This window comes from Papio anubis, chromosome 18 (assembly GCF_008728515.1).
Source record: "Papio anubis isolate 15944 chromosome 18, Panubis1.0, whole genome shotgun sequence".
In the NCBI taxonomy this organism is placed as follows: domain Eukaryota; kingdom Metazoa; phylum Chordata; class Mammalia; order Primates; family Cercopithecidae; genus Papio; species Papio anubis.
The window spans coordinates 5,577,593-5,590,602 of NC_044993.1; the positions used below are offsets into that span (position 1 = coordinate 5,577,593).

The window sequence follows — 13,010 nt, forward strand, 5'->3', positions numbered from 1 at the left end:
TTTAGCACACAGCAAAAAAGCCATTTTTTTCTGTGTGGAAAAAATGGAATGTCCCACCTAGAGAGAAAAATAAAAGTCTCTTCTCTTGGCTGCAGGGTAGACCCGATGGTCTTTGCAACAGCTTCTATCTGAAATCTGCTTAGAAACACAGCCTGGGGTCCTTCTGCCGAGCACTGAACGTCTCAAACCTGGAGGTCCTCGCCAGCCCTGCGTCCACAGCCTGGGGTCCTCGCCAGCCCTGCGTCCACAGCCTGGGGTCCTCGCCAGCCCGGCCCTTTGTTGCTCTTTGATGGCTTTTGGATTAGTGACGTGACAACTCAGAATCTCAGTTTCCCCAAGTGTAAACCAGCCATGACCCATGCATCCCACTGCCCTGCAGGGGGTGAAAATGGGGTGCAGCAGGGGCACAAAAAGCTACTCCTTTTACATAGAAAGTGCAGATATGCGTGCAACACAGTCTATCTGCAATATTACATTTCAGGGGGAGGGGGTGGGGTGATTAGGGAAAAATGCCTAAAACTTCTCCTTAGTGGGGTTGAATTGTACCCCACAAAAGATATGTTGAAGCCCTAACCCCGGCACCTCTGAATGTGACCTGATTTGGAATAGGGCCTCTGTGGATATCATCCATTTGAGGCTATTAGGGTTGGCCCTAAGCCCACATGACTGGATCTAAGAGGAGGAAGGCCGGGCGCGGGGGCTCACGCCTGTAATCCCAGCACTTTGGGAGGTCAAGGCAGGCGGATCACGAGGTCAGGAGATCAAGACCATCCTAACATGGTGAAACCGTGTCTCTACTAAAAATACAAAAAGTTAGCCAGGCATGGTGACGGGCGCCTATAGTCCCAGCTACTCGGGAGGCTGAGGCAGGAGAATTGCTTGAACCCGGGAGGCGGAGATTGCAGTAAGCCGAGATCAAGCCACTGCACTCCAGCCTGGGCAACAGAGCAAGACTCCGTCTCAAATACAAAAAAAAGAGGAGGAGGAAAACGCTGCACGGAGCCATGGCAGGGAGCATCTCGTGACGGAGGCAGAGCTTGGTGTGAGATGCCAAGGCAGGGATGTGTGTGCGAGTCAAGGAATGCCCGGGGCTGCCGGTGACACCCGGAAGCTGGGAGATGGAGCCTGGCCCTGCTCACACCTTGATTTCAACTTCTGGCCCACAGAGCTGTGTTTCAGTGTGTTTTGGTTACTCTAAATCACCAGCCAGTGGTGCTTTATTTCAGGACCCTAATCCAGGAGCAATAATGGAAGAAAAGTTGGGAACCACTAGCCTGGCCTCAGTGCCGTTTAGAGTAGGAGAGACGGGTAAGAGCCACGAAGTGCTTGCCCCATGCCTGTCACACAGGCAGCACTTCCTACGCGCCAGCCAGTGTTTATTCTATATTCTCAAATCTTAAGCCAGGCCCCAGGAAAGAGGAAAATCATGACACATTAAGAAAATCTCCCAGCTTCTAGGCTCTGGAACCTCTCTCCTCTCTAGGCTGCAGGGGCGGCTGGTGGCGGGAGCAGGGTGACACGTGGGTGTCATTCCTGCCAGACAGTCAGGCTGGCACCTTCCCTTCTGGGCAGCGAGGAGTTGTTGAATGGAGCAGACTCAGCGCTATTTTAAAACGGGAAATGAGCTCCGTTCACTATTACAGGCGCTGCAGAGAGGATTATCATCTTCTGTGAATGGAAGGAAAATCATATGATGTCATGATTTCTGTTTGCTTTTCTGAGACGGAGTCTTGCTCTGTCGCCCAGGCTGGAGTGCAATGGTGTGATCTCGGCTCACTACAACCTCCACCTCCCAGGTTCAAGCAGTTCTCCTGCTTCAGCCTCCCGAGTAGCTGGGATTACAGGTGTGCACCACCATGCCCACTTAATTTTTATATTTTTAGTAGAGATGGGGTTTCGCCATGTTGGCCAGGCTGGTCTCAAACTCCTAACCTCAGGTGATCCGTCCACCTCGGCCTCCCAGTGTTGCGATTACAGGTGTGAGCCGCCACGCCCAGCCTTTTTGTTTTTTGAGGCAGGATCTCACTCTGCCATCTAGACTGGAGTGCAGTGGTATGATCATAGCTCACTGCAGCCACAGACTCCTGGGCTCAAGGGATCCTCCCACCTCACCTCCTGAGTAGCTGGGACCACAGCCATGCACCACCACGCCCAGCTAACTTTTATGGTTTTTGTAGAGATGGGGTTTTGCTATGTTGCCCAGGCTGGTCTCAAACTCTTGGCCTTGAGTGATCCTCCCACCTTAGCCTCTTAAACTGCTGGGATTTGAGTCACTGCACTCAGCCTGTAATGACTTCCCAATGCTCTTACACTGGGGAAAAACGACTGATCTACTGTCACAGGGGCTTATGAGAGGGCAACCACCTCCCCCGCACCCAGCACCAGCTTCGGGAAGGCAGCCGTGTGGGAGGTCGGAGTCTTGCACTGGAGGGAGGGACAGGTAAGTTGATAACAGAAAGCAGTGAAGTGAGCCCGGGGTGAGAAGAGGTGTCTGCTGGGATGGAAACTGGAGTGAACTTGAAGAGAAAGTCGGTGCTCGCCAGTGAGGACAGGCAGGAGCAGTCAAAGTCCAGGAGGAAGCAGGAAGGGGGGTGAGTGCAGGGGCCAGGCTGGGTGGCAGCGAGGGGCCAGGCTGGGTGGCAGCGAGGGGTCAGTGCTGGCAGATGAGCACCCTGAGTCAGGCTTTTCCCTTGACCTTGATGGAGAGGGGTCTGATCAGACCCAAGTCAGAGACAAGTCACACCGCAGAAAGCACGGGGCAGGCGGGGGAGAGGAGCTCCCGCAGTGTTCAGGGGAGCCCCGGCTCTGGCTGAAGAGGAGGGATCCAGGCCAAGGGGTCATGGAAACAGACGTGGGAGCTGACTGGGGCCATCTTCCTCCTTCCTTTGCTCCCTCCTCTTAATCTCTTCCAGCCCCTCCTTTCCCATGTCCTTTGTCCTCTCTTCTTGCTTTCCTGTCACCTGCATTCCCAGCCCATGTTTTTCTGCCTTTCCTTCTGCTAACTTGTGCACAGAGCGCAGCAGACCCCCATCAGCCCCCATCCATCCCCTCCACACTGCAAGCAGCCACTTGGTACATGATGCTGGGCACAGAATGACCTGGGGTAACCCTGCACAGCCACAGGGCCCAGGATGTAACACTGAGCCCCAGAGTCACTGGAATGCATTCCCAGGAACCAGCCCCTCCCAATGGTGCCTCGGTGAGCACAGGGTCATGTTGGACGCACAGGGAGTCTTGTTCCACTGTCTGTCGCCCCAACACCTGACCAGGGCCTGAACCACAGGGAGCTCTTAGGACTCTTTTGAAATCGTTGGAGGAGGGATTAGAGACCTGCAGAACTTTCTGAAGTCCCGTGGAATCTCAGAGCTCACCTCCTCTACCACCAACAGATGGCCCACAGCCAGGTTGGGCCATTTTCTTCCATGATTACCTAACATCCCTAGTCCTGTTAGCTCAGACAGGAACTGGCTTTCTACCAACGAATCCAGCCCCGAGTGGAAGAATTCCCCACACAGACACCCCAGGACATCCTACCTTCATTGCCAGGGCCATCAGGGCACCCTCGGTGGGCTGTCCCATCACGGCGTTCTTTCTGATGACCGCGTTGTTGGCGACACAGCCCGCCTAAAAGGGGATTATCCCGACGTCTGTAGTTAGTACTGGGCTCATGAAAAAGTTAGACACTGTGGGCTTTTCCCAGTTTTACAGCTAGGGCTGTAGGGACGAGACTTGCTCTTTAAAACAGCTCAGCGTCCTGGCTTTTTAAAAGGAACACCGTGACTATTTCTTGGCTGTGCTGAATGTTGGTTCCCACAAAGCTACCATGAGGGAACCCAGCAGGGAGGCAGGTGGATGGGCGATGATGAGGCAGGTGACGGGGAGTGACCCGTAATGGGGATGATGGCGTTTCCACTTGGGGTGACAAAGTGTTCTAGACAGTGGTGATGGTTGCACAACTTATGAGCATAATGAAACCACTGAATTGTGCACTTTAATGGGCTGAATTCATGGTAGATGACTTCTGTGTCAATTTAAAAATAAATATTTAAAAAATGAACAAGAGACAAGCAGAAAGAGCGGGATTCCCGGCACCCTTCCTTTCCGGCATGGTGAGCCTGGACACTCACATTACTTCTCTGCCCATTTCTTTTCTTTTTTATTGTTACTTGCTAGTTTTGCATATTTTTATTTCATCATTCATTCATTCATTCGAGACAGAGTCTCACTCTGTCACCAGGCTGGAGTGCAGTGGCATGACCTCAGCTCACTGCAACCTCTGCCTCCCTGGTTCAAGGCAATTCTCCTGTCTCAGGCTCCTGAGTAGCTGGGACTACAGGTGTCCGCCACCATGCTTGGCTAATTTTTATATTTTTTAGTAGAGATGGGGTTTCATCATGTTGGCCAGGCTGGTCTTGAACTCCTGACCTCAGGTGATTCACATGCCTTGGCCTTCCAAAGTGCTGGGGTAACAGGCATGAGCCACCACGCCTGGCCATATTTTTGTTTTTTAATCTGCAAAACCGAGACAGCGTTCGCTGTGATAGTGAAGTGGCCCCTGAAGGCAGGTCCTCTGCAAGTGGCGCTCACTGAACCGTACAGACGAAGAAGGGTGCTATGTGGGGAGGAGTGAGCCCCTGTGAAACGGTGAGTACAACTTGGATTGCAGGACTCATCACAGCAACAGGGGAACATTATCACAGGCTCACTAAGTAATAGGGGAAATTTATCACATGCTCGCTCATAGCAATAGGAGAAATTCATCACAGGCTCACTTTTTACCATTCATCAGGCACCTCTCTGTGCAGGAGTCTCCTTAGAGCCTTCCCATGGGCAGTGATTAGAATAGAGGCTTCTAGCTCTTCTTTTTAAGTATTGTTTTAAAAAAATAATACAAACAGCGTCTCACTATGTTGCCCAGGCTGGTCTCAAACTCCTGGCCTCAAGTGATTCTGTCTTGGCCTCCCAAAGTGCTGGGATAACAGGCATGAGCCACTGTGCCCAGCCTAGCTCTCCTCTTACCTCTGATGTCTCCATCAGTTTTGGGGCCATTTTTTCAGTGCTGTGACAGCCTCACCCCTGGGTGGTCCAGTCATTGTCAAGAACCAGTAAGTCCAATGGCTATTTCCCTTTTCAGAGAGAAGCCCCAGAAGCCCCAGTGTAAATGCCTATTTCCCCCGTGGTGCTTTTGACACCTACTTCCACTAACTTTCCTACTGAGACATTGGAAAATTCCTTAATGACTTCCTTGGATGGTAGAAGACACACAGTCCCTCGACCGTCATACCCAACTCCGCTGACCTGCAGGGCGAGGCAGAAGAAAGGGTGTCACCAAGAGTCAAAAACATGCTCCCCCGGTTGGCCCACAATCCCTGTCCTGGGGATTCATTCCAAGGACATAATCCTAAACGTGGACAGGGCTTTCAGTATGAAGATGTTCTCTGCAAGATTACTGATGAATCGGATACGTCACTGATGGACACAGTGCCAGGCATTAGTAAACTGCAGCAAGTTTACTCAGTGGGACACTGCAGCCAGTACAAGTGATGGTTAAGAAAACTAAGAACTAGCATAGAAGCGTGCTTATATTCTAAGAACAGGGGCGGGCAAACGTGTTAGCCTTTGCAGCCTATTTCCAAGTTTGTCGTGGCTACTCAGCTCTGCCGTTGTGGCACACTGAGGCAAGAAAGCAGCCACTGGCAACATGTACACAAATGGGTGTGGCAGTACACCAAGAAAACTTTATTTTCAAACAAGCACTGGCCCATGGGCAATCATTTGTTCACCCCTTGCTTTGACCAGTTTTGTAGAAAAAATATCAGGATAAAAAATTGCACCTTCAGGGAGCTTCCAATTGCGCCAAGCACACAGAAGACACTGAAAAACACGAGCGGACTTGGGAGGCTGAGGTGGGAGGACCCCTTGAGCCCAGAAGTTAGAGGCTGCAGTGAACCACGATTGCACCACTGCACTGCAACCTGGGCAACACAGCAAGACCCTGTCTTAAAAAACAAAACAGTCTGGGCATGTATAATCCCAGCACTCTGGGAGGCCAAGGCGGGTGGATCACCTGAGATCGGGAGTATGAGACCAGCCTGGCCAACATATAGTGAAACCCCATCTCTGCTAGAAAATACAAAAATTAGCTGGGCTTGGTGGGGCGTGCCTGTAGTCCCAGTTACTTGGGAAACTGAGGCAGGAGAGTCACTTGAACCCGAGAAGTGAAGGTTGCAGTGAGCCAAGATCAAGCCACTGCACTCCAGCCTGGGTGACAGAGCGAGACTCTGTCTCTCAAAAACAAACAAAAAAACCACAAATGGACTAATCATGGTTAGTTTATCATGGAAGGTACGGAAATTTTTTGCTAGCTGTTAAATTTTGTAATGTGCTTACAATTAATAAGTAACTGAAAAAGGAGGCTACCTTCAATTGGTCGTCTTTTGAAAGGAAGTATAGGATGATTAAAAATAAAATCAGTCATGTTAGCAAGATTGTAAGATGACCTCAATTTCTTTCTTCCTTATTGTGTTCTAGAAGACATTGTGTGCTTTATCTAGAAAGGAGACAGCCTGGCTGGGTGCATCTTTAAGGCTTGTAAATTCCTCTGGGACTCACCTCGGCATGAAACCCATCTGACGTTACAAGCTGGGTCACTGTCATTTCGTTGGCAGTCAGAGTACCCGTCTTATCAGAACAGAGAACACTGCAGCAACCTGGCACAACAAACATCAGTTTCTAGAAAAGTCGCCACCCTCAGGCTTGTGAAACCCCCAGGCTGGATTGCCCCGACAGCCAAGCCCCCATTCAATTCCACAAGTGAGAATTCCACCGGCTGGAGTCCCTCACCTAACGTCTCCACGATGGGTAACTTTTTCACGATGACCCGCTTCTTGGCCATCCGCAGCACTCCCAGGACCAGCGTTACCATGACGACGATGGGCAGACCCTCGGGAATGGCCGCCACAGCCAGGCTGGAGCGAAAGGGCAGATGAGTCCCCTCCTTAAGGCGTGTGTGACTCTCAGCTGGGGCTGGCAATGCTTTGGCTGGTGAAGCTTGTCTTAGGTGTCCCCAGTGTCCTGGTTCTATTCTCCATTCCCAATCCTAAGGTGCACCTGCCTCCTTCTTCAGCACCCGTTGTCCTAAGTTCTCCCCTGCAGACCCTGCTCTTGGGAAGCGACCTAGCCTGTCAGTCATCTGCACCTTAGTGTGAATTAGTCTGTCAGCTGTTTTGCCTCTTTAAAAGTATCTTGTATTTACATTATTCTCATTTATTAGAAAAGGCTTTGGGTCCCATGAAAGGAACTCCCAGAATCAGACAATAAGTGGGAGTAAGAGTTTTCGGTTCCAAGGGCCCTCATGGGTCCCTTGAATTTCACTTTTCATGAGCGTAGTGGTGTAGACACTTCCTGTGAGGAAGCCAGACAAGGAAGCCCAGGTCAGGGGAGGTGAAGAGCCACAGCGATGCCCTTGCCTACTGTGTGGATCTGTTTCAGGGTATCTGCTCACTTCTTTCTTACCCCTCCAACTCTCCCCGTATGGTGCGACCCCACTCCCCCATAACCAGGTTGACTGGATTTGAGGGGAGCGTGTGGCCCAAGCTGAGCCAGTGAGATGCTGTCTTGGCAATGAGACTGGGGGTACAGCACACGGATGCCCCTTCCCTGGGTGTGTCAACAGGTGAGAGGATGTGTGGAGGGGGCTCCTTCTGCCCCTTTTGGCTGAGACTCCACAACATCAGGGCCGAATGGCCACACATCCCACACTCCTGACGTGGTGGAAAGGTGTGATGCCTGGTGCCTGGTGTCCAGTTTGACATGGCCAGGGGTGGGCTGCAGATAGGGCAAGAGTGTTTGCAAGTGGGCCACTGTTGAAGCTGGGTAGTGGCTACATAGGTGTTCACTTTATCATCCTCTCTGCTTTGGTACATGCTTGAAGTTTTCCTTTAAAAAATGTAAAAATAATCATGAAGAAACCATGACAACCCATACGTCCATCAGTGAACAAATGGATGAGTCAAATGTGGTCTATCTATGCAGCAGAATACCCTTCAGCCATAGAAACGAATGAGGCACCGGCACACGCCACCACATGGATGAGCCCGGAAAACGTGCTGCTGAGTAGAAGCCAGACACAGAAGGCCACTCAGTGCGTGAGTCCACTCATAAGGGATGTTCAGAATAGGGAAACCTACACAGCAAGAAAGATGAGCGACTGCTTAGGGCTGGGATGTGGGCCCAGGTGGGAATGTAGAGTGATAGCTAAAGGGCACAGCGTTTCTTTTTGAGGCAATAAGCAAATGTTCTAGGCCGGGAGTGATGGCTCACACCTGTAATCCCAGCACTTTGGGAGGCCCAGGCAGGCAGATCACCTGAGGTCAGGAGTTTGAGACCAACCTGGCCAACATGGTGAAACCCCGTCTCTACCAAAGATATGAGAATTAGCCAGGTGTGGTGGCTCACACCTGTAATCCCAGCTACTCAGGAGGCTGAGACCGGCCAGTCACTTGAACCTGGGAGGCGGAGGTTGCAGTGAGTCGAGACTGTGCCATTGCACTCCAGCCTGGCAACAGAGTGAGACTCCATCTCAAAAGAAAAAAGAAAATCTTCTAAGGCCAGGCACAGTAACTCAAACCTATAATACCAGCACCTCGGGAGGATCACACTGGCAGATCATTTGAGCTCAAGAGTTCGAGACCAGCCTGGGCAACATTTTTTTATTTCTACAAAAAAAAAAAAAATATATATATATATATATATATATATTTATTTATTTAATATTTATATATATATAAAATTAGCTGGATGTGGCAGTGTGTACCTATAATCCCAGCTACTCAGGACGCTGAGGTGGGAGGATCGCTTGAGCCTGGGAGGTCAAGGCTGAGGCTACAGTGGGCCGTGATCACGTCACTGTGCTATGGCCTACATAACAGAGTAAGACCCTGTCTCAAATAAAATAAAATATTAAAAAAAATGTTCTAAAATGGACTGTGGTGATGGCTGTATATATCTGTGAATACACTAAAAACCATTAAATTATATGCTTTAAATGGATGAATTATATGATATGTGAATTATGTCTCAATAAAGCTGTTTAAGAAAGAAAAAGGCTGGGTGTGGTGGCTCACGCCTGTAATCCCAGCACTTTGGGAGGCCAAGGCGGCCAGATCACCTGAGGTCAGGAGTTCGAGACCAGCCTGACCAATATGGAAAAATCCCGTCTCTACTAAAAATACAAAATTAGCCGGGCGTGGTGGCACATGCCTGTAATCTCAGCTACTTAGGAGGCTGAGGCAGGAGAATTGCTTGAACCCGGGAGGCGGAGGTGGTGGTGAGCTGAGATCGTACCACTGCACTCCAGCCTGGGTGATGAGAGTGAAATTCCGTCAAGAAAGAAAGAAAAGAAAAGAAAAGAAAGAAAGAAGGAAAGAAGGAAAGAAAGAAGGAAAGAAGAAGGAAAGAAAGAAGGAAAGAAGAAGGAAAGAAGGAAAGAAGGAAGGAAAGAAGGAAGGAAAGAAGGAAAGAAGGAAGGAAAGAAGGAAGGAAGGAAGGAAGGAAGGAAGGAAGGAAGGAAGGAAGGAAGGAAAGAAAGAAAGAAAAAGAAAGAAAGAAAGAAAGAAAGAAAGAAAAAAGGAAAGAAGGAAGGAAAGAAGGAAGGAAAGAAGGAAGGAAGGAAAGAAAGAAGGAAGGAAGGAAGGAAGGAAGGAAGGAAGGAATGGAGGGCGGGCAGGCTTTGGCTGGCGATGGGGAGGGGAGGAGAGATTTTGAGCAGATGACGGAAGCTGACCAGATCCTCCCTATCAAGCTTCCACCCGAGGCCAGGCTGAGGGGTGGGGAGGATATGACTTAAATGGAGCTCCAAGTGCTGTCATTGCATGGAACCAGTCTGTACAATTTCTAGAAAGAGACTATTTAGAGGACTAGAAGTGATGTGGAATTTCTGTTATCTGAGATACCAGAAACGTCCTGGGAGAAGGGAGCCACTGTCTCTCGCCACACCTGCAGCCCACCCACAGCCACGGCCAGGAACCCTGCAGAAGCCCCTGAAGACACCCCCGGTCCAGGCCCCGGGTCCAGGCTGCCCAGGAAATACGTGAAATCGGCCAGCGTGAACGAGACCACGGGGCAATCCCAGAGCTCAGGCCCTCCTCTAAAAGAAGAGCCACCACCAAATCACCAGGGACGACAGCAATGCACAGTGCTGCCGGGCCTCCCACGCTCCCCAAGAGAAGCTGGAAACCCAGGATCTTTTTCATGCAAACTCCCAATTTTTAGATATTGGCAACAAATTCCAATGAAAAAAATACAGTTCAAACAAAACATATTTTCTGGCTATATCTCACACAAGGGTGGCTGGGTTTGTTTGAGATGGAGTCTCACTCTGTCGCCCAGGCTGGAGTGTGGTGGTGCAATCTCAGCTCACTGCAACGTTCACCCCCCAGCTTCAAGCAATTCTCCTGCCTTAGCCTCCCATATATCTGGAATTACAGGCATGTGCCACCACACCTGGCTAATTTTTGAATTTTTAGTAGAGAAGGGGTTTCACCATGTTGGCCAGGCTGGTCTTGAACTCCTGACCTCAAGTGATCCACTTGCCTCGGCCTCCCAAAGAGGTGGGATTGCAGGCATGAGCCACTGTGCTTCGCCTGTTTTTTGTTTTTTTGAGATGGGTTCTTGTTCTGTTGCCCAGGCTGGAGTGCAGTGTTGCCATCAAGACTCACTACAGCCTTGACCGCCTGGACTCAAGCAATCCTCCAGCCTCCGCCTCCCTGGTAGCTGGGACACAGGCATGCACCACTATTTTTTACTTCCTAATTTAAAAAATTATTTGTACAGACAAGGTTTCACTGTGCTACCCAGGCTGGTCTTGAACTTCTGGACTCAAGTGATCCTCCCACCTCAGCATTCCCAAGTGCTGGGATTATATGCATGAGGCACCAAGCCTGGCCAGGTGGCTGCTTTTATCCTCTGCATTAGAAAATCCAGCAGAGCAAGGAGGTATACAGTAAATCGTTGCTGCATGCAGAAGTGGGTATAACAATGCTTAGGCCTGCGCTGGCAAGGAACACATTGTTAGTCAACAGGGAACACTCCACTTGGGTTGGCTGATAGGCAGAACACTTGGTGAGAATCCATTCAACCAGGATCACACAGGGAGACCATATTTCATCAGAGCGAAGACACAGTTGATTGTGAAGGGCACCATTATTTTGTGTAGCGCTCAGAAAAGAATAAACATGGCCAATTTATCAGTAACACCATGCTTTCTAATTACATCGCTTATTAGAAGTGGTCTGATTTCAGAGGAGTTGGAATGTGAAAAAGAATGTACATCTCAGAATCAAAGAAAGATGGTACATTAAATGTTGGCAACAAATTCCAATGACAAAACAGGCAGTTTGAATAGAATGGTTGTGAATGGTGACCTTTCACCCAGGGACAACGGAACAGGCAGGGACAAGTTAAATAAACCAAGATTATAGAATTTGATCAAGGGGCTGTGCCCGGTTTCTACAGTGACAGCCAGAAGGCTTCGCTGGTTTTATGGCACAGGCTGTGAAGACCAGCTAAGCAAACATTTGTGGAGGGTTATGACGGGGACTTTCATCCCATATGGCAGGGGAAGGGCATCTGTGTATTACCTGGATGAATTAATCATAATAAAGAATTAATCCACAAGCTAATAAAGATTAGAACGGGTTGGGTGTGGTGGCTCACACCTGCATTCCCAGCACTTTGAACCGCAGAAGCAGGTGGATCACTTGAGCCTGGCCAACAGGGTGAAACCCCGTCTCTACCAAAATACAAAAATTAGCCAGGTGTGGTAGCAGGCACCTGTAGTCTCAACTACTCAGGGAGGCTGAGGCAGGAGAATCGCTTGAACCCAGGAGGCAGAGCTTGCAGCGAGCCAAGATCACATCATAGCACTCCAGCCTGGGTAACAGAGCGAGACTTCACCTCAAAAAAACAAAAACAAAACAAAAATTGATTAGAATGGACCAGGAAAAGCAAGTGCCTTGGATCATCTTAAATGTCACTTAACATACAGGGAATTCATTTTTTTTTTTGTTTTTTTTTTTTGAGACGGAGTCTCGCTCTGTCGTCAGGCTGGAGTGCAGCGGTGCAGTCTCAGCTCCCTGCAACCTCCACCTCCAGGGTTCAAGTGATCCTCCTGCCTCAGCCTCCCGAGTAGCTGGGACTACAGGTGCCCGCCACTACACCTGGCTAAGTTTTGTATGTTTAGTAGAGACGGGGTTTCACAATGTTGGCCAGGATGATCTTGATCTCTTGACCTCATGATCCATGATCCACCTGCCTCAGCCTCTCAAAGTGCTGGGATTACAGGCATGAGCCACTGCGCCTGGCCCAGGAATTCATTTTTAAAAAGTTCTTAAAGTTTTAAAAAAATGATTCTCTCATTTTACTTATTTTGGAAAATCTCCGCTGGCTAATCTGCCGTTTCCATCTTCTGATTCAGTGGTTTTGGGTGGCTTTAATCTGGCACTAAAACTGAAAAACTTCACCCTTTCAAAATCACAAATGAGAGGGGAACGGTTCTCCCACGTGCAAGTCTACTCGCGTGGGTCAAGCAGGAAGCCTGTGTTGCAAGGGAGGTTAGGACAAGAAACCAGAAGTGACCAATAGTACAGCGTGGGGAGACAATCGGGCGATTTGGGGCTTGGGCGCAGAAAAGCCTTTCTTGCTTTTTCTCCTGGAAATATTTAATAGTCTTTCTTGGCTCATGAAACTTTTCATGGCTTGTAAGACAGGGATGGGATGCACCATTATTTGCAGGAGGGTTTTTTGTTATTGTTGTTTTTTGAGATGGAGTCTCTGTTGTCCAGGCTGGAGTGAGGTGGCGTGATCTCAGCATACTGCAATCGCCGCCTCCCGGGTTCAAGCGATTCTCCTGCCTCAGCCTCCTGAGTAGCTGGGACTACAGGCGTGTGCCACCATGCCCAGCTAATTTTTCTATTTTTAGTAGAGATGGGGTTTCACCGTTTTGGCCACAC

General features: G+C 49.6%; 1 protein-coding gene across 5 annotated transcripts in view; it reads right to left on the minus strand.

Moving 5' to 3' along the window:
- ATP2C2 (ATPase secretory pathway Ca2+ transporting 2) overlaps positions 1-13,010 on the minus strand; it is an 83,624-nt gene that overhangs the window by 15,863 nt on the left and 54,751 nt on the right. For 4 of the 5 annotated variants that reach the window (XM_003917253.5, XM_003917252.4, XM_021932226.2 and 1 more), the window contains 4 exons: positions 6,844-6,968; positions 6,613-6,710; positions 5,197-5,298; positions 3,535-3,624 (listed from right to left, as the gene is read on the minus strand). In XM_003917253.5, coding sequence (XP_003917302.1) covers positions 3,535-3,624; positions 5,197-5,298; positions 6,613-6,710; positions 6,844-6,968 — 415 coding nt within the window. The remainder of the gene's footprint in view (positions 1-3,534; positions 3,625-5,196; positions 5,299-6,612; positions 6,711-6,843; positions 6,969-13,010) is intronic. The other variant, XM_021932227.2, reaches the window with a different exon arrangement.